The sequence below is a fragment of the Carcharhinus amblyrhynchos genome, chromosome 14 (genome assembly GCF_965287045.1).
Source record: "Carcharhinus amblyrhynchos chromosome 14, sCarAmb.v2.hapA, whole genome shotgun sequence".
NCBI lineage: Eukaryota > Metazoa > Chordata > Chondrichthyes > Carcharhiniformes > Carcharhinidae > Carcharhinus > Carcharhinus amblyrhynchos.
In genome coordinates this window covers 6,715,913-6,736,951 of record NC_137337.1, presented here as the reverse complement: position 1 = coordinate 6,736,951, position 21,039 = coordinate 6,715,913, and the positions used below count along the sequence as shown (strand labels likewise).

General features: G+C 40.4%; 1 protein-coding gene across 7 annotated transcripts in view; it reads right to left on the bottom strand.

Annotated features, from left to right (window-relative positions):
* Positions 1-21,039, bottom strand: part of foxn3 (forkhead box N3) — a 279,657-nt gene that overhangs the window by 83,520 nt on the left and 175,098 nt on the right. For all 7 annotated transcript variants that reach the window (XR_013888539.1, XM_080202208.1, XM_080202214.1 and 4 more), the window contains exon 4: positions 2,201-2,262. Coding sequence is in view for 6 of the 7 variants with exons in the window: in XM_080202208.1 (XP_080058334.1) it covers positions 2,201-2,262 (62 nt within the window). In the remaining variant the exon portion in view is untranslated. The remainder of the gene's footprint in view (positions 1-2,200; positions 2,263-21,039) is intronic.

The following is a 21,039-nucleotide window of genomic DNA, read 5'->3' as shown; positions in this document are numbered from 1 at the left end:
ACACATTAATAATGACCTTCTCATGGTCTTCAGAACATCAATCTTGGTGGCCAGTTGATCTGTCGTAAAATACAACAACTATTAATCAGCCACCAGTCAACTGATCACAATGTTCTGACAGAAAACCAAACAGCTGACCTTCTGCTTTCTCACTTCAAACAAAAATTTCCACTGACACATCCTAGCAAGGTGAGCAATTTGGGGGAATCATAACGCTTTGTCCACTAACCCTGTAAGATAGCAAGCTAAAAATTCAAATGACTGAACAGACTAGAATTCTGAACAGAAATAGTTGAGATACTCATTATGCCAGGCAACATCTATGAAGAGAGCAACAGAGTTAGTATTTATATTTCTGTTTCTGCTTTAAGCGTAGGGGCACAGAAAGGGGGGAGAAAGAGGGCAAGTCTGTTGAAAGGGTGGAAGGCAGCAATGATTTGAAACAGGATTGATTTTTATGTTTCAGTTTAGGATGTTATATTCACCAACACTGGAAACATCAAATGCAAACTGGGAAACAGCTTTGCTGAACACCTTCATTCATTCTGCAAACACAATCCAGAGCTTCCAGTCTCTTGCCACTGTAACTCTTAATCCCACTCTGCTCTCTCTGTTCTCAGTCTTTTACATGGTGGAGATGCACAGTATAGGTGAATATAAGGGCAGGATAAATAAGCCTATGAGGGAGAGCGAAATTGAGGGTTATGGAATTTGATAAGCATTTTTTTCTAGATGAGCAAGGATGGGAGGAAGCGAGTGGAGCATAAATATTGACATGGACTAATTGGGCCTGTTTCCGTATTGTACTTTCTATTTAAACTCTACATAACTGTCCCAATGGAGTTCAATGGAAGCTCATCTCTCAATTAAGCACTGGCGTTCTCCAGGGATTGGTATTTGGACCACTGCTCAGATATTTGTTAATGAACTGGACTTGGCAATGCAGGGCATAATTTCAAAATTTGCAGATGAAATGAAACTTGGAAACATAGCAAACAAAGAGGAGGACATAAACAGATAAAAGGGATAGACACATGGCAGATGAAATTTAACCATTAAATGTGAAGTGCGTTTCCCCTTACATGCAAAAAAATCCTTATCCAATTCCATAACCCTCAATTTCCTTCTCCCTCATAGGCTTACTATCCTCCCCCAATATGCATATAAAAAGGGAAAAATCATTCTGGTAGGAAGAACATGTTGGGCCAAATGGTCTCCTGCTGTGCTGTACAATTCTGACACTCTGTTATAAATGTAACAAATGTAATGTAAATGTGAAGACAGCATTGTGACACAGCGGTTAGCACTGTTGACTCACAGCACGAGGGATTTGGGTTCAATTCCAGCCTTGAGTGACTGTGTGGATGTTGCACATTCTCCCCAAATCTGCGTGGGTTTCATCTGGATGCTCCAGTTTCCTCCCACAGTCCAAAGATGTACAGATTAGGTGGATTGACCATGCTAAATTGTCCCTTAGTGTAGTTAGGGGATTAAAAATGTGGGGTTATGCGGACAGGGCCTGGCTGAGGTGTTCTGTCGAACAGTTGGTGCAGACTTGATGGGCCGAATGGCCTTATTCAGCTCTGTAGCAACTCTATGATTAATAGCCAGGCCCGAATAAACAAATTATTAATCATTTCAAGCATGAACCAGGCCTATTGTGATTTGCAATGCTCCATTATCAGTTTTCCACTGGGTGCTCTTCCCTATTTCTAACTATTTTATCATTGGATCTTAAATAACATATCTGCTAAGTGTCTAGCTCCCTAGGCGTGTAGCACTAGGCTCAGAGGAAAATGAAAAGTCAGTTAGTACAACTGTTTGAATTTAGTTTCCTATTTTTAAATGGAATGCTGAGTATCACCAGTTTTGGACTGTTGAAGGTGGAAGCTGTAGCTTTGAATTTATGTTTCAACAGTTTCCAAAGCTTTGACTGAAGATCTTGTTGCTCCCACAATAAACACTGCCTTTCCCTCAGGTTTTGAATATCCATACAGTCATTTGCAATTAGCTAACTCTTTGTGGGTTAGTAAACAAAACATGCAGAACAACTGTAGCACTCAGTAACTTTAACATCCAGGTCAGAAACCCTGTAACAATGTATACAGTCTGGAAATTAATTCCAGCGACATTAGGAGGCCATAAAAATCACCAATTGCTGATAAAAATGCATTAATAATCCTGGAGTGTTTGCTCTTACCTTGGAGTGCTCCATTCTTCTTGAAGAACGCATTTCCAGGCCAACGGGGTGGACTTGATGTGCTATAAAGTAAACAAACATTGCTTGAGGAATGTTTTTCTTAACTCATTTTAGGACAAAACAGTTCAAGTTAAATAAGGTAACACTTCGACAAGGCTTTCAAAGATCTGGATTGTTAAGTTGCTCACTCACTTCTCAGAATTTCATTCCACCCAAATAGAGTTTAAAGTTTTACAATAATTAAATTATTAACATTCCTTAGGTCACTCATCAAACCCTTTGCAAGAAGGGTTAAACTAACATCTGGAGACTAAACTAATGTAGTAAGAAGTCTGAACACACCAGGTTTAAGTCCAACCAGTTTATTTGATAGTGATCCCACAAGCTTTCAGAAACGGTGTTCCTTTGTCAGGTGCGTGCAAGGTTCTGATCAGAGAAAGGCATATAAAGACACACACAGTTTACAGAATACTGATTAGAATGCAAGTCTTTGTAGCTAATAGCAGGTTAGCTGCAAAGACTTGCATTCTAATCAGGATTCTGTAAACTGTGTGTGTCTTTGTATGCCTTTTGCTGATCAGAACCTTGCACACACCTGACAAAGGAACACTGTTTCCGAAAGCTTGTGGGATTGCTATCAGATAAACTGGTTGGACTTAAACCTGATGTTGTCAGACTTCTTACTGTGTTTACCCCAGTCCAACGCTGGTATCTCTACATAATGACCAAACTAATAGCAGAGGATGATCCAGAGGAGAATCTATACAAGGAAGCTGAAAGTTTTGCCAAATGTCTAAGACTCTTCCACCAGACCAAACTGTAACCATAACAGAAAAATACAAAGAGCAGACACATAATCTGGGATGGAAGGAGGAAGAAAAACATCATAATGAAAGACAACCCTGAAGTTTTAAAAACAAAAACTTTACGGTAACAGAACTAAATGACATGTTAATTGTAAATAAGAAAACAGCCCATCCAGACCTTATTTGATCTACTATTTTTATACAACAGCTTATTATTCAAATGTTGAAAAGTCCCAAGATAAACACTAAAACAAGTTAAGCTCCTTTTTTAATTACACATTCAGTCCCAAATCAAAAACTATCACAGGCAAGTACAGAATAATGTATTGCAATCTGTCAAGGTAGCAACTGGAAAGTCAAAGCAGAGAGACTGTTGTCTTCCACAGTTCATCTTAAGATCAAAATTTTCCTCTCCTCAGTGAGACCTGTTCAGCCTATTGTAAAAAGGAATCACTAACCAACTGATACCATAGCATATTTTTACCTACAATCTACTGAGCCCTTTAAGAACTCAATGTCAATCAAATAAGTTACCTTCTTCCAGCTAATATCGAACTACTTGAATAGATTGTACACAAATGCAGTCATCTCAAATAACACAACCATGAATCATACTTTTTCCAGTTCCAGGTTTGAGTATCAAGTGAAAATTTTCCTTGAAGCTTTGAGGGGACGGGTGAGGTGGCTTCAATGATACTTATAAAATGATGCACAGAATCACTGAAGTACAAAAGGAGGCCATTTGGCCCAAGTCTGCAGCAACTCAGGAATATCTTACCTAGGCCCTCTCCCATGCCCTATCCCCGTAACCCCACACGTTTAGCTTTAATTGTTAGCTTAAATTCTTTACCTTCCAGGGTGTTCAGTAGCAAATAACAGGAAGGATACAAGAGACAACGAGGCACTTAAACTATGCAGGCAGAAGCCGTAGAAAAAGCGTTTCTTCTCTGGAAATCACAGCAATCTCCCACCAAAGGTACAGGGGGAGAGGCATAATAATTGCAATCCTCAAGGGATTATGTATAAAAGAAGTTGAAATTATTCCAAGTAGTCTGTGTGTTATATTTTATAACATGGCAGTTGCTGCTTTTATGTATGTTTTCTTGGGCATGTTCTCTGCTTTCAAGAGTTTTTTGTTGTCTAATAGACTTGTTTCCGTCAGTTACATTCTCCTGAAGGGTTTTCAGTTTGAGTTTCCCTTCTGTATAGCGTGAGCATCCTATGGATTTAACTTATTTTCTATGTGTGTACTTTGTCCAAGCTAATGCCACAGATCTTGTCATTTTTCTGTCGCCAAATGCAAGTCCAAGCCAATTCACCATTTTCTATAAGTTGTCAGAAGTAAACTACAGCAATCAACTAACCCTGTTTGAAGGTAGCAATTATCTTCAGCAGTTCCTCAATTCCGAGTTCAGATCAGGAAACTAATGCAACAAGCATTACTTTGGGATTTAGAAAGCACAATACTTTAAACCTAAAATTTGTATGTGTGGAATATTGCAATTAACACCTCTGTACATGAGCCTGTGCTAACAGCTCCAAAGTTAAGGCCTTGTTGTGATTCAACACTGCATCTTGTAATTATTTCACACCAGTTCATTCTCTCCCTTATTTGACTGGATTAGGTCAACACAGTAAAAAGTCTGACAACACCAGGTTTAAGTCCAACCAATTTATTTGATAGTAAATTCACTAGCTTTCGACGTTACCCTCTTCGTCAGGTGACCTCAGGTGAAGAGGGTAACCTCGAAAGCTAGTGAATTTACTATCAAATGAATCGGTTGGACTTAAACCTGGTGTTGTCAGACTTTTTACTGTGTTTACCCCAGTCCAACGCCGGCACATCCACATCTGGATTAGGTCACCAACAGATAAACTTTCATTAGAGAAATTCTTGCTTTGAGTGCCCAGAATTTTTTTCAGGCTGAATTTCTGGAGCGTCACACAATGCTTCTATAATGTTACCCTTGAATTTTCCTTACTCATCTCTTCTAAGTTTCAAATATGTAGATCTGCACTCACTTCCTCCTCCTTGTGTTGAAATCAGATTCATCAAAAAAATGCCTCCTACTCAATTCATTATCCATGATCTAAGAACTGTAGAACTTCCCTTTCTTTCTGATCTATGGTTTTTGAGCCTAAACACTATGCCTGCAGTTATCACGTGGGTTCTTCAATTAAAGCAATTATCAGAGAACATAAGAACATAAAAACTTGGATCAGGAGTAGGTCATTTGACCCCTTGAGCCTTTTCATGGGCTCAGCTCCACTTACCCGCTCGCTCACCATATCCCCCCATTCCTTTACTGTTCAAAAATCTATCTTTGCCTTAAAAACATTCAACGAGGTAGCCTCAACTGCTTCACCAGGCAGGAAATTCCACAGATTCACAATCCTTTGGGTAAATAAGTTCCTCCTCAATTTGGTCCTAAATCTGCTCTCCTTTATTTTGAGGCTATGCCCCCTACTTCTAGTTTCACCCACCAACGAAAACAACCTCCCTGCTTCTATCTTAACTGTAGCAATGCTGTTTTACATCTAGACATGGGAATAAAAAGATACAGCGCACAAGTCCATAAGAAATATAAGCAGGAGTATGCCACAAGGCCCTTCAAACCTGCCCCACCACTCAATACAATCAAACCCATAGTTTATCTACATTTCTTTTTACAACATGAAGTAGTTCAATGGGTCGGCACAGGTATGAAACATTGCGAGGCTTTTTCTGTGCTAGCTGCAATAAGAAATACAGAAAAATTTTAAAAATCTGAGAGACAACTCAGAACGGACAAAGGAATTTAGAATCATTGGGCATCACAGGCAAACCTGCGCACACAAATGATTCTAACATTCTTTATTTGCTCATTGTCCTGAAAATGCCAACTCATGTTGGGACATAGGCTTCAGATATCACCTTGTCCAAATGTCTGAGTTTAGCCAAGGAGCGTCAGTGGTTAATTAGACCTCTGAGATGAGGTGGGGAAGGAAACATCAAGGTTCCATACAAAATGTGAAAAACAAATCTGTGTTTCATCAGGAATCGTGCACTGGAGATCAGGAGCTGGTACCCTGGCTGACTGCCTTCCCTCGTCCAATCTTTGAGGCCACTCACAACGCAGGTTAATCAGGTTCCCATCACAGATCAGGGTCAAAAATCAGACATTCCTGATTGAGGAGTCTCAGTTACACACTACATAAAAGAAATCACTAAGTTATCAGGGAACATCTAAAGTTTCTGCCAGCATAAAAGTTTAAAATACAAAACTGAGTCTGTTTTGCAGTAATTTGACAATATGAAAGGTTTTTATTTACAACATGTTGGAAATTAGCCTTTTTCATGAGATTTCATGCCGAGAGTAGCAATATATTTTGTCCTTTTTTAAAAAAGGTGTCACACCCCTACACATTTGTTGATGAGCATTAGTGTGGCCCTCTCAACTCTTCCCGATAGTACAAATTCAAGAAGTTCAGAGGTATTGTACATTTAATTGAATAATTGAAGCTTTTCAAATGTAATTACAAAGGCAAAATTAAATATTTTTAAAACTTCACATTATGAATTATGACCAGGCACTCAAATAAAGAACCTTGCAACCTTTATTTCTCAATTGTGATGCTTATACATGAATTTTCTAGAGATTGCAACAATTGACAAAGACATGGCACTGCATGCATGAGATATTAAACGAAAGCCCCACCCATCAAAATGTTAAATATTTCACTGCACTATTCTAATAGTAGGGGAGATCATGCTGCTGTCTTGGCTAACATTTATCCCTCAACCAACACCACTAAACAAATTATCTGGCTATCATCATACTGCTATTTATGGGAGTCATTGCATGCAAACTGGCTGCAACATTTTCCACATTACAAGTGGCTACACTACAACACATATTTAACTGGCTGTGAAGTGCTTTGGGTGCTTCCCCTCATGGGAGTCTAGGGCCAGAGGACACAGTCTCAGAATAAAAGAGTGCCAATTTAAGACTGAGATGAGGAGGAATTCCTGAGGCTTTTGGCCGCTGCACTTGCGGAAGGATATACTGGCCTTGGAGGGAGTGCAGAGGAGGTTCACCAGGCTGATACCGGAGATGAGGGGGTTGGCCTATGAAGAGAGACTCAGTAGGCTGGATCTGTACTCATTGGAGTTTAGAAGGATGAGGGGGGATCTTATAGAGACGTATAAGATAAAGAAGGGGATGGATAGGGTAGAGGTAGAGAGATTCTTCCTGCTTAGAAAGGATAGCAGGACTAGAGGACACAGCCTCAAGGTAAGGGGGGGGGGGGCACAGTTTAGATCAGAGTTGAGGAGGAACTTCTTCACTCAAAGGGTGGTGAATCTCTGGAATTCTCTGCCCGTTGAAGTGGTGGAGGCTACCTCGCTAAATATATTTAAGTCACAGATAAGATAGGTTTTTGATAGATAGGGGAATTAAGGATTATGGGGAGAAAGCGGGGAAGTGGAACTGATCCACGTCAGATCAGCCATGATCTTATGGAATGGCGGGGCAGGCTCGAAGGGCTAGATGGCCTACTCCTGCTCCTATTTCTTATTTTCTTACGTAGGGGTGAATGACTTTGGAATTCCTTGCCACAGAGAGCTGTGGGGGACAGAGTCATTCTGTACATTTAAGGCTGATTTTTGATCAGCAAGGAAATTAAGGGTTAGAGGGAAAGGGCAGGGAAGTGGACATGAGGAATGTTGGATCAGCCATGACCTTATTGAATAGCAGAGCATGCATGAGGAGCCAAATGGCCCATTCCTGTTCCTATTTCTTATGGCCTTATGGGACATCCTGAGTGGATGAAAGGTACCACATTTGCAAGTTTTTCTTTTGAATAGAAAGTGTAATCAAAGTACACATGGTCATTGTCTGTCCCTCAATTCAAGGATGTAATCTATTCAAGATCATGAGTTTCTGCCAATGGTCTCATCTAACAGCTGCGGTTAGCACTGCTGACTGTCAGCTCAGGGACTCTGGTTCAATTCCGACCTTGCGTGACTATGTGGAGTTTGCATGTTTTCTCCGTGTCTGTGCGAGTCGCCTCCAGGTGCTCCAGTTTCCTCCCACCAGTCCAAAGATGTGCAGGTTAGGCTGATTGATTATGTCCCTTAGTGTTCCAAGATATATATAGGTTGGGATTAGCAAAGTAAAATAAGTGGGGTTGCAAGTTTAGGGCCCGGATAAGAGTCAGTGCAGACCCTATGGACTAAAATATCCTCTTTCTGCACTGCAGGAATTCTAACGGAGCAGGCCAATCCCAGACATACAGATGTTTGACTCACACGACAGGATATCTCACAAAGTAATGGGATCCGGAATGCAGTTGTTTCCTTTTCTTTGCTTCTCTGCCAGCGCTCTGCCTCATCATTAAAACGCGACTGAAAGCAAGATGCAGCTTATGCAACTGGTGATAACAAAGACCTCCACCATCCCTTTGAGTGGCCAAAACATTGATTAGATATTCTTCAGTACCAATATTGTTTAGTCTGACTTTTGTCTCCCACGTTTTCACTGATGCATTCCTGAAGGCACCAACAAATTGCACAGGTGCCTGATGCAGTATGGTCCTTATCCAAGCTGCTATTCAAGTTTGAGCCTAGGCCTGGGAGCACCGCCAATTTAATCACACACAGCCCTACTCTATTTTCTCCTAATGTCTGCATGTGTTCCCCTCACATGACGGGGAACCTTACCTAATTTCCTCCCAACAATAACCTCGCTGAAATGGATTCAATTCCTGCATTGCACTGAATGCTCATATGAATTAGTGCAACATCAGGTAGCATCTTTGGGGGAGCCTCATCCTATCTAATATTCCTGCTGTATAAAATGAGAAATTCAGTACTTGAAAGTTAAATAAATTTTTTACATCCACACAATACAACTTGAATGAATACAGTGGGCAGGATGTTACGGCCTCGCTTGTCCTTGAACCCGTAAAATCCTGACCAAGGTTAACAGACCTTCCCACGATCCAGCCCTCACCTGCTCCGATTCCCATGGTGGGTGGGGCAATAAAATTCCGTCATAAAAATGGTGGCCAACAATCGCAGCAGTATTGTTGATTCCTTATAGCGGGTTTTTACTGAATAAAAATTAAAATGTAAATACAGTCTGCACCTATAATTAAAAGGGAAAATGCTAAAAGTCTTATCTCAAATATTTTGCACAATATTACTGCTGTAAATCATAATTAAACTGCAAGTGGATTGTCCTAAGAGTTTACAGTGGTGCACTATTCACCACGTTAAATGACAACGTAAAGATTGCAGGACACAGAATGTGTTACTAATTTAATGCTTCAATACTAATGCAAAATATTGCACTGAAAATAATACAGCGGCTAATTAATTTTTTCTCTGCCTTCTTTAACAAACAGTTCACAAAATAACAGAGCCAGTGACATGTAAAATCACTGAAGCAAGGAAAATAACATATGACAATACTGAAACATGAAATATAAGGCTTCCTGCATTTCAACAATTGATTTTCTAGCACACTGTTGATTTACTAAGTTTTCTAACTTCCTATATAATGTATCAAAATTACTTGGGACAGGTTCAATAGGCTGAAGAATTGATATTTCCAACATAGAAATAGAAGAAGGCACTTCAAAATTACACATTTCAAAATAAAAACTATTATTTTAATTGCTCATGATGTGTACATGAAAAACCACATCTTTGAAAATAACCAGAGATGTATTTTTAAACAATGCACCTCATTTGTTTCCTCCCAACTTTAAAGTTAAAAAAAGTTTATTTTTTAGTCACATGTAAGGCTTATATTAACATTATGAAATTACTGTGAAATTCCCCTTCACTTTCCATTTGATTGCAGGATGGCGGTGTTGCTGGTGAAGCCACCATTTATTCCTAATTTAAGATAGTGGTCAATGAACTTCTTGAACCACCACAGCCCATGTGATGTAAATACACCCACAGTGCTTTTAGGAAGGGAGTCCCAGGATTTTGACCAGTGACAATGAAGGAACAGCAGTATAGTTCTAAGTCAGGATGTGTGGCGCTTGATGGGAACGTGCAGATGGTGGTGTTCCTATGCATCAGCTGTTCTTGATCTTCTGGATGGTAAAGATTATGGATTTCGAAGATGCTGTCTTAAGGAGTCTTGAGTTACTGTGTTTCATCTTGCAGATGGTGTACTCTACTGCTGCTGTGCATCAGTGATGGAGGGAGTGAATGTTTAAGAAAATGGGTGGGGTGCCAATCAAGCAGGCTGCTTTGTCCTGGGATTAAGCCAAGGAAAACACAAGAGATCTCCCCTTCAGTTGGTTTTGCCTGAGTGATGATCCCAACCCAGACTAAACTTTATGGTTGTCTAGCATTCTGTACATCCTGACAGTTCTGCATCAATTTTAAAGAGGTTGCAACAACAACAAGAAACATAAGAAACAGGAGCAGGAGTAGGCCATCTAGCCCTTCGAGCCTGCCCCGCCATTCAATAAAATCATGGCTGATCTGTCGTGGCTCAGTTCCACTTTCCCGCCTTCTCCCCATAACCCTTAATCCCCTTGCCTATCAAAAACCTATCTACCCGCGTCTTAAATATATTTAGCGAGGCAGCCTCCACCACTTCAATGGGCAGAGAATTCCAGAGATTCGCCACCCTTTGCGTGAAGAAGTTCCTCCTCAACTCCGTACTAAACTGCCCTCCCCTTATCTTGAGGCTGTGCCTCAAGAATTGGGACTGTATGTAGATAAATGTTTGATGGTGGCTGAGCAATTGAGAAAGCTGTTCAAAACACAAATGGGGCTCTTGGCTTTATAAATAGAAGTATAGACAAAATCAAAAGTTATGCTAAACACTGGTTATGTCCCAGGTGGAACATTTTGCAGGGCAATAGGAAGGAGCAATACTGTGGAACAAAAGGGATGACTCTCACTGGCACTGGTGGCTAAGTGAACTCTTTCTGTGCTGTATGACGCCACTGCATTACTACTTTGTGCTCATAACTTGCAAAGATCAATACGTCAGCATAAACTGGAATGTAGAGGATTAAAGTTGATATTACATGAGAGTCCACTTAACACAGCAGTAAATGCAAAATCATGAGTTACAATAAACACACTGGACATGCACAATATCGGACAGCTCATTTCCAAATCTGAATGGGCACAGTTCATACATTTCAGATTCACCATATCAAGCCATTTAACTAAACAGCTTTGATTAAGGCAACTGTCTTATTAAATCAGACAAATATGATTTCGACCAGTTGGGCTGCTGCCTTTAATGGCACAAAGGAGCCAGCAAATTTAATCAAGCTGAGCCCACAATCTCTATTTGCAGTCAGGATTGTCATTAACAGTCAAATGAAACAAAATCAGAACACAGCAAACTGTGATGGTGTATGAATTATTAAGGTAAAATGAAAATATAATTGTGCAACCTCCTAGCTACATGGATTTCTTTTTGCAAGGATACACTACAATTTGACAAGCTGTTCAATAATTATTGCAAATGGCTCGATTCTTTTCAATTGGAACATTTTGGTCTATAAAAAGGGGATGACATTTCTAACAGGAGGCTAAATGCTGAGCATAGTTTACATTATAAGAAAAACCACTCTATTACAGCAACTTTAGATTTGTACAGTAGTAACCCATTCGATGAGTGCACAATGATTTTAGAAAAGGCATGAAGTGCCTCAGCCCTTAGCAAATCATTTTTGAACTCCACAATTGAATTCACTTGACGTAATGCTTGTACTCTGATTACATTCTGAGCCCTACACAAACAAAAAGCCACACAAATATTTGCAGTAATAATAGAAAAATCACAAATTACTTTATATAAAACAGAGCAGCATAAAACAAATGGCTCAAGATCTCACTCCTCTCAGAACTGCAGTTGCTTTTTAAAAAGTAGCACTGCCAACAGCCTGAATGCATCTGAAATTCTACTCTGCTTGATTTTTGAAGTTGTCATACTCAGAAGTTTGTGTGCATTTAATGTTGCATGCTGACATCCAGCATATATTTAAATGGATCCAGTTTTAATATTTTTTTAAAAATTTGTAAGTGGTTCTTTGCATTCCACACGCAGGCTGAAATGAAGTCTATTCCCTATTACTCCTGCTCAACATTTTTTTGTAAAAGGACAAACAACCTTTGTTCTTCCACACAATGCATCATTCGGTCCCTTTTTTTAAAAAAAGCTTGCTCCAAAATAATAAGATTAAAGCAGTGTTAAAGCCAGTACGATGCCAGGTAAATTGCATGTTAATGCACACAGTGAAATGAGCTTTGCACAAAACTGCATAGGTGTGCATCTTCAGAGCAGATACACAAGTCAATAATTGGGGTTATGTAGTTCGTCGACTGTATCTTTATTTGCAGTGACGAACAAGACAAAGAATTTATACTGCGGTCGGCAACAGCTCAAGGGCATGGTGGCGATGTGATTACCATATCTGCTGCCTAGCAACGGCAAAGCTCACATCCTCCGAAGCAAGAGTCAGTTTGTTAGAAGTGCATACAGCTGCTGGGAAGAGGTCAATGTGTGGCTTCCACTAAAATAGAAAGCATTTGCGAGGCAAAAAAAACTTGGAACAGAGCAGGCCCTCTTTAACTGCTTTTATGGCTTCGAGGGTGTGGCACAGAAAGGGTTGGAACACTGGACTTTATGGCAACTGACTGACGACCGAAGGTTCTGTTTACAACTGAGTCAGACACATGTTTTGCATCATGTTACAGTTATGGCATGCATCACCATGGCAACCGCTAGCTTGCGATAGAAAGGAACAATCCTTTGCAGCAGCTGAATGCAGCAAAAAAAAGGACAAAGTTGATGAGAAGAGGCACAGAACTGGCCATTTTGAAACTGAGATTTGAAGCAATACAACATTGGTTTATGCTGACATTCATCCTTTTCCTGTTGAATATGCTACCCTCTAAAATGTCCAATTATTAACTCTCTTCAGGCGTGTAGATAAACACATTCTTCTGTACTGACAATAATCTATCAATACCAGTTCAGCGGATTTCTGACTATTCATCTATTAATGGCATTTTGCAGCCATCAGAATTGGAGTTGTTGGACACAGGATTTTGAGTTGAGTCCTGCAAAGTGCTGGGTTGTAACTCTGGGTGCGACTTATATGCAACCCATAGAAAGGCCACGTGCAGTTTAGATCAAGCATTCTTTTGGGCTTTACAAAATCCACTGATATTTTAAAACACTGAATCAAGTCAGGACTTGTACAGGATTTTTCTAACCACGATCTCAGGAAAACATTAGAGATGTTTCAGCTCTGACAGAGACATCCGGACTCGAAACGCTAGCTCTATTCTCTCTCCACTGCTGCTATCAGACCTGCTGAGGTTTTCCAGCATTTTATTATTTATTTATTATTAGTGTCACAAATAAGCTTACATTAACACTGCAATGAAGTTACTGTGAAAATTCCCTAGTCACCACACTAGTGTTCAGGTACATTAGGGGAGAATTTACTATGGTAAATGCATCTAAACAGCACATCTTTCGGACTGTGGGAGGAAACCAGAGCACCCAGAGAAAACGTGCAGACTCTGCACAGACAGTGACCCAAGCTGGGAACTGAACCTGGGGCCCTGGTGCTGTTTCAGGTTCCTTGATCTGCAGTAATTTGCTATCTCTGGAAAACATTTTAAAAAACATTGACAAAGAAATTATTGGTTTCTGGTTGCCCAATGCCTTCCATGGAGGAGAGGCTGGAAAAGCACCTTGCTGTCAGGGTTTGAAAAACTACGAGGAGCTGTAATTCTGATCATTTCCATTCTGTCCTGTGAGACGGCATAGCTGATCTACAGTCAGCACTTCCACACTACTACTAATGAAATGGGAATAAACAAACTCATGAATCAACAGTCTGTGATAGTATATGAGATTTAAAATTTCTCCTCTCTGGGTCTCTACATTACAAAGCAGGCAGATGAGGTATCATATAAACATGGGTGGCATGGTGACACAGTGGTTAGCACTGCTGCCTCACAGTGCCAGGGACCTAGGTTCAATTCCAGGCTTGGGTCACTCTTTGTATGGAGTTTGCTCCGGGTACTCTGGTGTGCTCCGGTTTCCTCTCTTAGTCCAAAAGGTGCGCTGGTTAGGTGGACTGACCATGCTAAATTCTCTCGGTGTACTCGAATAAGTGCCGGAGTGTGGCGACTAGGGGGATTTTCACAGTGACTTCATTGAAGTATTAATGTAAGCATACTTGTGACTAATAAATAAACTTTATTGCTCTTGGAGGTTCCGGGAGTGGCCTAGTACTTCGTGTCGGTGTGTGTGCTTGATCCTGGACCGGTAGATGGGCACCGCAACAGCTCGGTGACTAGCGCTGCTAGCTGTGCAGATACATGGATTTGGGCCTGTGTCTGTGGGAGTTTGTGCATTCTCCCTGTGGTTGCATGGGTTTCCTCCGGGCGCTCCGGTTTCCTACCTCACCCCAAAGATGTGCTCTTAGGCTGATTGGTTTACCAAATTGACACTATTCTCCCCTGAATCTGGCTAAGTTAGGGGTTCCATTTGTAGACACGCAGGGTAGAATAGGTGTAGGGTGATGCGGCGGCACGGGCTCGTTGGGCCGAAGGGCCTGTTTTCCCGTGCTGGGTTGTTCTTTGTTCTTTTATGGCTCTTCTATCCTTTAATGAATGAAGGCTTGTATTTATATAGCATTTTCTACAAATTCAAATATTGCAAGGCATCTTAGCATCATTTAAGCAATTCTGAACTGTAGTCAATGCAATGTATGAAATCTCACGGCAAAGTGCCGTGAACAACAACGAGACAACAATCCATTAACAGCTGCCACTATTCGAGGGATAACTATTGGGCAGGGCACACATGAGAAATTTCTTGCTCTTCTTCAAAATAATGCAATAAGACCCATAATGTCCACTGGAAACAGCAAGGTAGAGCCTCCAGTTTAACGCTTCTTCCTCAGGACTGCACTGTTAGCCCGGTTGTATTATGTGCTCAAGTCTCTGGAGTGGGACTTGAATCGTGACTCAGGTGCAAGGTTGCTGTCACTAAGCCACAGTTGACACCGAAGGTGCCTGCAAGATCAGGATAACTTCAGTTTTTCCTCCCTTTCTGCATGGAATACCTGCTCAAATGGGAAGGTTGTGCCCAAATCATATTAGGATCTCAAACCTGTATTTTTGCCATCTCTAATGTTTCATGTAGCTGTTTGGTGTGGCCAGCTCATGTTTGAGTTGTGATCTAATTTGCCAAATATCTTATGTAGTCAATAGCAAACATTGTGCATCAGATTCCAAATAATTATTTCGTTCTTTTGGGATTACAAATAACCAATATCTTTTACTGAATCATAACACACACTTAGCTGCCATTATCACAATGACTCAAAACTGGAAAACAAATTTCATAACAGTATTACCAGAAGGCAAGATAATCATCGGGAGTGAACTAAAGCTCTACCCAATCTTGGCCTCCAATTGTTGTGGGTTCAGACAGCAGAGAGTCTCATACCAGCCTGACTGAAGCACAATTCTAGCCTTTGATCGCAATACTTCAAGGAACAGTTTCTTTCATTCACAACACACATTACTGATATACAGGATGGAAAACAGTTCAATATTTGCATTTACTTTTGAACCAAGCGGGTAATTCAACAAACTTAAAAACGTCCCCTTTTGTCCTTGCCATTCCTAAACTCATGGGATGCCAGGCTAACACTTCACTTCCCAAACAGGATTGTTTCTGCGGCTCAAGTGTAACTGTAGCATTCTTCACAAACAAAGGAGAGGCTCCTTCAGATTTCATAATCTCATTTCCAATCCTTTTGCCCACTCCTCATTCTTTTTATCCTTGAAATTACAATCCTCTTTTAGTAATCTAGGACTAATTGCTGCCAGCGTTCAGTCTCCAGTGCCATTTTCATTTGCATCACTCAGACACAAGAGTGGGAAACCTGCCAGCAACTTGGATCCTTACAATGAGCCTATTCTCACTGTGAAGTGCAAGGGACACAGCTAACAATTAGCAGAAGTATTTTTGGACGAATGCTCACAGCTGGAAAAGCGAGATTCCATGAATACATAGAGGGTTTAAAGTTATCATCCAGAAGCTGCAGTCTTCTCTCTGACATCAAAATGTTTAAACTCAAATGGTTCTTGATTGCTAAAGCACATATTAACCCCCAAAATGAACATAAACAATAGTAATCTAAACAATAAAAAGACCCGTGCCTCTCACTTCATCCTCCTTCCCAGCAACTCACTCGTTCTACAACATACCATGAATAATCTTAGCATCCTGTTCAACTCTGAGTGACCTTTACATTTCACATTCTACCCATGGCCAAAACTGCCACTGAAATTCTTTAAAAAGTAGTTAATTTTCTGTAAAGCAGCTTGGGATGTTCCATGGTCATGAAAGGGTGGCTAGCTGTGTGGAGTTTGCATGTTCTCCCTACATCTGCATGGGTTTCGTCCCACAGTCCAAAGATCTGCAGGTTACGTGGATTGACCATGGTAAATTGACCATTATGGTCGAGGGATTAGCAGGGTAAATATGAGGATGGGCCTGGGTGGGATTGTTGTTGCTGCAGGCTCGATGGACTGAATGGCCTCCTTCCGCACTGTAGGAATTCTATGATATACAAATGCAATTCTTCCTTCAAGGCTATTAAAATCTGAACTATTTAATTACGTGACAGCCTTGTGGTCGGGTTAATCAAGTTCAACACTTAAATCAAACAATATATCTGCCCTCCCTGGGCTTTTCAGTCCAACTCCTGTACTGCATCAGATCAGTTCATACTTAATCCATCTTTACTGACCTTTATTGGCTCTTTGTTCCTTAATATTAAATTCTTCCATGGACTTAACTAACCCCATCTCTGCAAATTCCCCCAGCCCTCTACTTTCTCGCACAACTTCTTGTCCCTCTGAGCAACCCTCATCCCATTAGCTTCAACCTTCTTCAGTCCTACTCGGAAAGCCTCATGAAACACAGATTCAAACCTTCTGTTGCCCTCTAAACACTTTCTTCCTGGCTCATCAGTTTTCTTAATTTATTCCTATTTTATGTCGTCCTAGGGATTTTTCTTTATACAAACAGCTGCACAATTTCAAATTGCTTAGATATCATTAACACATATATATATTCACATTCTATAATTCTACGATTCACACACATAAGCACATATATATCTGCATCCAATGCTACTGCACCTGCAGAAACTTATAAATTGTTTCAAATAACACTCAATTATTCTGTTCAAAGTTTAATTTATTCCAACCCAAAAAATCAGAGTAGCGTAACAGGTTTGTAAACCCATCTTGCTCTTTTTGATCATAAATCTACAAACATCTTATATGATGGTTGCATCGCTGCACTACGTGAATAACGATTGATATCTGGGATTACATCTGGTGTCCATGACCAATAAATTTACAATGTACAAAGCTGTTAGCAGGATATTAGCCTTTGAAGACAGCAATATAGCATTCTGCTCAAAGTTTGTTAATCTGTAAGAATCTGAGCTCAGGAGAATGGATGATGCAACTTTACAACAGCAACACAGTTATCCAAATTGTTAGTGTGCAGCAGGACAGTGGGAAAAAAAATCTAAGTCTTGCACTTTTCTTTGAACTTTTTTTTAAAAACTTTTAACAGAACTGTTTGTTGAGGAGAGATCCATTCTGCCCCATTCACAATGAATTCACTCATAACTAAGGTAAAAGGATCCTGAATTCTTTTACAGTGTTCTCCGAACTGCAAGAATAGTAAACTGAAACAATTAACAATTCTACTGTGGGAAACAGGAGAGAACCTAAACTTATTTCCTCCACCCATTTCTAAAACGGAGGCTTGCATATTAGTGTTTACAAGCTGTCCTCTCTGCTGTAGTGCACATTGGGTCTGGCAGTTCAATGCTATCGTGCAGGTTACCAATGAGAAAAAACTATGAAGAGGCTTAAATAAAACTCATCAACCGAGTTTTCCCGTGGTTTATTTTTAATAGCCTCCATCTTTGAAATTTGATTCCCAGTTCCATTTCTTTTTAATGTTCCACCCAATTTCTGCACCCCCCCCACCCTCTCCTGATGAGTACAACTATACAAATATCATATATGAGCACATATGAGAGGTAAGATTACGAGGACAAGGCAGCCACTGCCGAACCTAACTTCATCTGTCATCACTTTTACAGAAGTGACTTGATGGTTAAGGTTAGAAACAATGCTGAATTTATTCTCATTTTAAGCCCAGGAGCAGAGATTATAGAGTACAAAAGAGTAACATTTATCTACTGACTTAACAATATGTTTTTTTTCCAGAAAACACATTTTCCTCTATAATGGAGCAGAAGGATAGGATAGTACAATTTTAAAAATCAAAAATGGTAAGTGAACTTCCACCTCTGTAACACTGCCAATTCCATCCCAGTTTCAGCTTATCTGCTGCCAATACTTCCATCCATGTATTTGCCACCCACAAAACTATTTAATTGTGCTCCTGACTGGCCTTCTGTCTTCCATCAAACTAAAATTGTGGCACAGTGGTTGGCACTGCTGTCTTACAGAGCCAGGGACCCAGGTTCAATTCCTTGCTTGAGTCACTGTCTGTGTGGAGTTTGCACATTCACCCTGTGTCTCTGTGGGTTTCCTCCAGGTGCTTGGGTTTCCTCCCACAATCCAAAGATGTGCGGGTCAAACTGATTGGCCATGCTATCAGAGGGGCTAGCAGGCTAAATATGTGGGTCTAAGGGGATAGGGGCCAGGTGGGATTAGGGTCAGTGCAGACTAGATGGGCAAAATAGTGGCAGGTGGAATACAATGTGGAAAAGTGTGAGATTATGCACCATGGAAGGAGGAATGGGAACATAGACTATTTTCTAAATGGAGAAATGCTTAGGAAATCAGAAACACAAAGGGACTTAGGAGTCCTTCTTCAAGATTCTCCTAAGGTTAACGTGCAGGTTCAGTCGACAGTTAGGAAGGCAAATGCAATGTTAGCATTCATGTTGAGGGGGCTAGAATACAAGAGCAGAAACATACTTCTGAGGCTGTATAAAGCTCTGATCAGATTGCATTTGGAGTACAGTGAGCAGTTTTGGGCCCAGTATCTAAGGAAGGATGTACTGGTCTTGGAAGGGGTCCAAAGGAGGTTCACAAGAATGATCCCTGAAATGAAGAGCTTGTTGTATGAGGAGCGGTTGACAACTCTGGGTCTGTACTCTTTGGGGTTTAGAAGGATGAGGGGAAATCTTATTGAAACTTACAGGATACTGCGAGGCCTGGATAGAGTGCATGTAGCAAGGATGTTTCGATGAGTAGGAAAAACTAGAACCAGAGGGCACAACCTCAGGCTAAAGGGACAATCCTTTCAAAGAGAAATGAGGAATTTCTTCAGCCAGAGAGTGGTGAATCTGTGGAACTCTTTGCCGCAGAAGGCTGTGGAGGCCAGTTCATTGAATGTCTTTCAGATAGATAGGTTCTTGATTAATAAGGAGATCAGGGGTTATGGGGAAAAGGCAGGGGAATGGGTATGAGAAAAATATCAGCCATGATTGAATGGCAGAGCAGACTCGATGGACTGAGTGACCTAATTCTGCTCCTATGTCTTACGGTCAAAAGGCCTCCTGCACTGGAGGGATTCTATGCTTCTAAGATTCTGTTGTCCATGTCTTCACTTGCACCAAATCCTGTTCAACCATTGTATTTACTGACCTACAATGGATCCAATTTTAAAATTCTCATCCGTTTGTTTTGATGTCTCTCTAAATCTGGCTGCTTCAGCATTCTTGACTTCAATCTCTCCACTATAGGCAGCTGCAGCTTCACCTCCACAGCACAGAAATACCATCCCTACAACACTGTCTCCCTACCTCACTTCTTAAAACCTACCTCTTGAACCAAGAATTTGGTCATCTGACCTAATATCTCCTTGTGTGACTTGGTGTCTTGTTATGCGTTGTAATGCTCCTGTAAAGCGCCCTGGCCATTTTATAATGTTAAACTGCCACATAAACATAGGATAATTGTTAAGTGAATTTACTTTATGGTGAGAAATACTTGCTTCAAACATATTTTTATAGATTCTATTAAAACGGATGGGTAGATAAAAATATCAAAATGAAAAACATGCCAGAATGCAGGAAAGCTAAACTCTTTACACAAAGGCATTCATTTCAAATGGTGATATTTTTGATTGCACCAAGCATCCGCAAATCCTGGATTAAGTATTTTTAATGTGAAGTGTCTTCCCTTAATGGGTCCCAAACAGTTAGTAAACATCTTTACTTATGAAATGAGTAGGAAAAGAGCTCTTCAGTCCACTTCACATGACTCTACACTTCATTGAAGCACGCACCCTTCAGTAGCACTAATATAGAGGATCTGCATTAAGTGCATGAATTCTCACCAAAGATGGGAACGTTCCAAATCAACAGCAGCCAATAACTTATTTCATGTATTACCTATTGATGATACAAAGCTTTCTGGATACATTTAGATAAAGTGAAAATTCTCAAAGTAATCCTGTGCCACACATTATTCCTGAACCAGATTGATGACTGGGTGATCAGCCAACTGGGATGATGTAGCTCCTTAGTTTCAATCCAAGATAGCTTTCAAAGTGACAAACAATGCCAAAATGTATTTTGGCTAACATAAAAGGATATTTTGCACGTCTGCTTCATTAAAAAATCTGAAAATACATTTACTATATTACAAGTGGTTACATTTCAAAATAATTCAATTTCTGTGAAATGTTTTGGGACGTTCCAAGAGTTTGTTACTTCTTTCTAAGTGCGATATCTGCACATATGGCTGCAGCAACAAGTTGGATGTCCCAGCCTACCTGCATTGAGAACTGCCCTTCCTTTACGCAGTTCTTCATTCTTGTCCCAGTTGGAGCCGATATCCATGTAGTGTTGAGGCAAATGAAGGTAATCTGTTCCTTCTTTGTCACTGGGTCAAAATTCTGAAATTCTCTCCCTTAGTCAGACCACTTTAGCAGCAAAATTAGGAAACACTTTTACACAAAAAAGACT